Source organism: Buceros rhinoceros, unplaced genomic scaffold (genome assembly GCF_000710305.1).
Source record: "Buceros rhinoceros silvestris isolate BGI_N320 unplaced genomic scaffold, ASM71030v1 scaffold24578, whole genome shotgun sequence".
NCBI classification, from domain to species: domain Eukaryota; kingdom Metazoa; phylum Chordata; class Aves; order Bucerotiformes; family Bucerotidae; genus Buceros; species Buceros rhinoceros.
Window position 1 is genome coordinate 5,709 of NW_010428946.1, and position 362 is coordinate 6,070.

The 362-nt window shown below is 64.6% G+C and overlaps 1 protein-coding gene across 1 annotated transcript in view; it reads left to right on the plus strand.

Moving 5' to 3' along the window:
- LOC104499030 (unconventional myosin-Vb-like) overlaps positions 1–362 on the plus strand; it is a gene marked incomplete at both ends in the record, with an annotated part of 7,742 nt that overhangs the window by 3,370 nt on the left and 4,010 nt on the right. The window contains 1 exon segment of the mRNA XM_010142479.1: positions 61–326. Within this exon segment, the coding sequence (XP_010140781.1) occupies positions 61–326 (266 nt within the window).

Below are 362 nucleotides of genomic sequence, written 5' to 3' on the forward strand. Positions count from 1 at the left end.
CCCCTGAGCTGCGCTGGCTGCAGGGACCACAGCTCGGTGACAGGGTCTGTCCCATTGCAGCCGTCTGACGAGGCCCTGGGGTGGTTCTGCACGCTGCTGGGTGTCGAGATGGTGCAGGTGACGCGCTGGCTCTGCCACCGCCAGCTGGTCACTGCTGGCGAGACCTACCTGAAGCCCCTCTCCAGGCAGCAGGCGCTCGACTCCCGGGATGCCCTGGCCAAGCATATGTATGGGCAGGTCTTCAGGTGGATGGTCAGCAGGGTCAACCGTGCCCTGCGGTCGCTGGAGGGCCACCACACCTCCATTGGCATCCTGGACATCTATGGGTAAGAGCAACTCCCCTCTCCTGGGGAGGAGGAAGA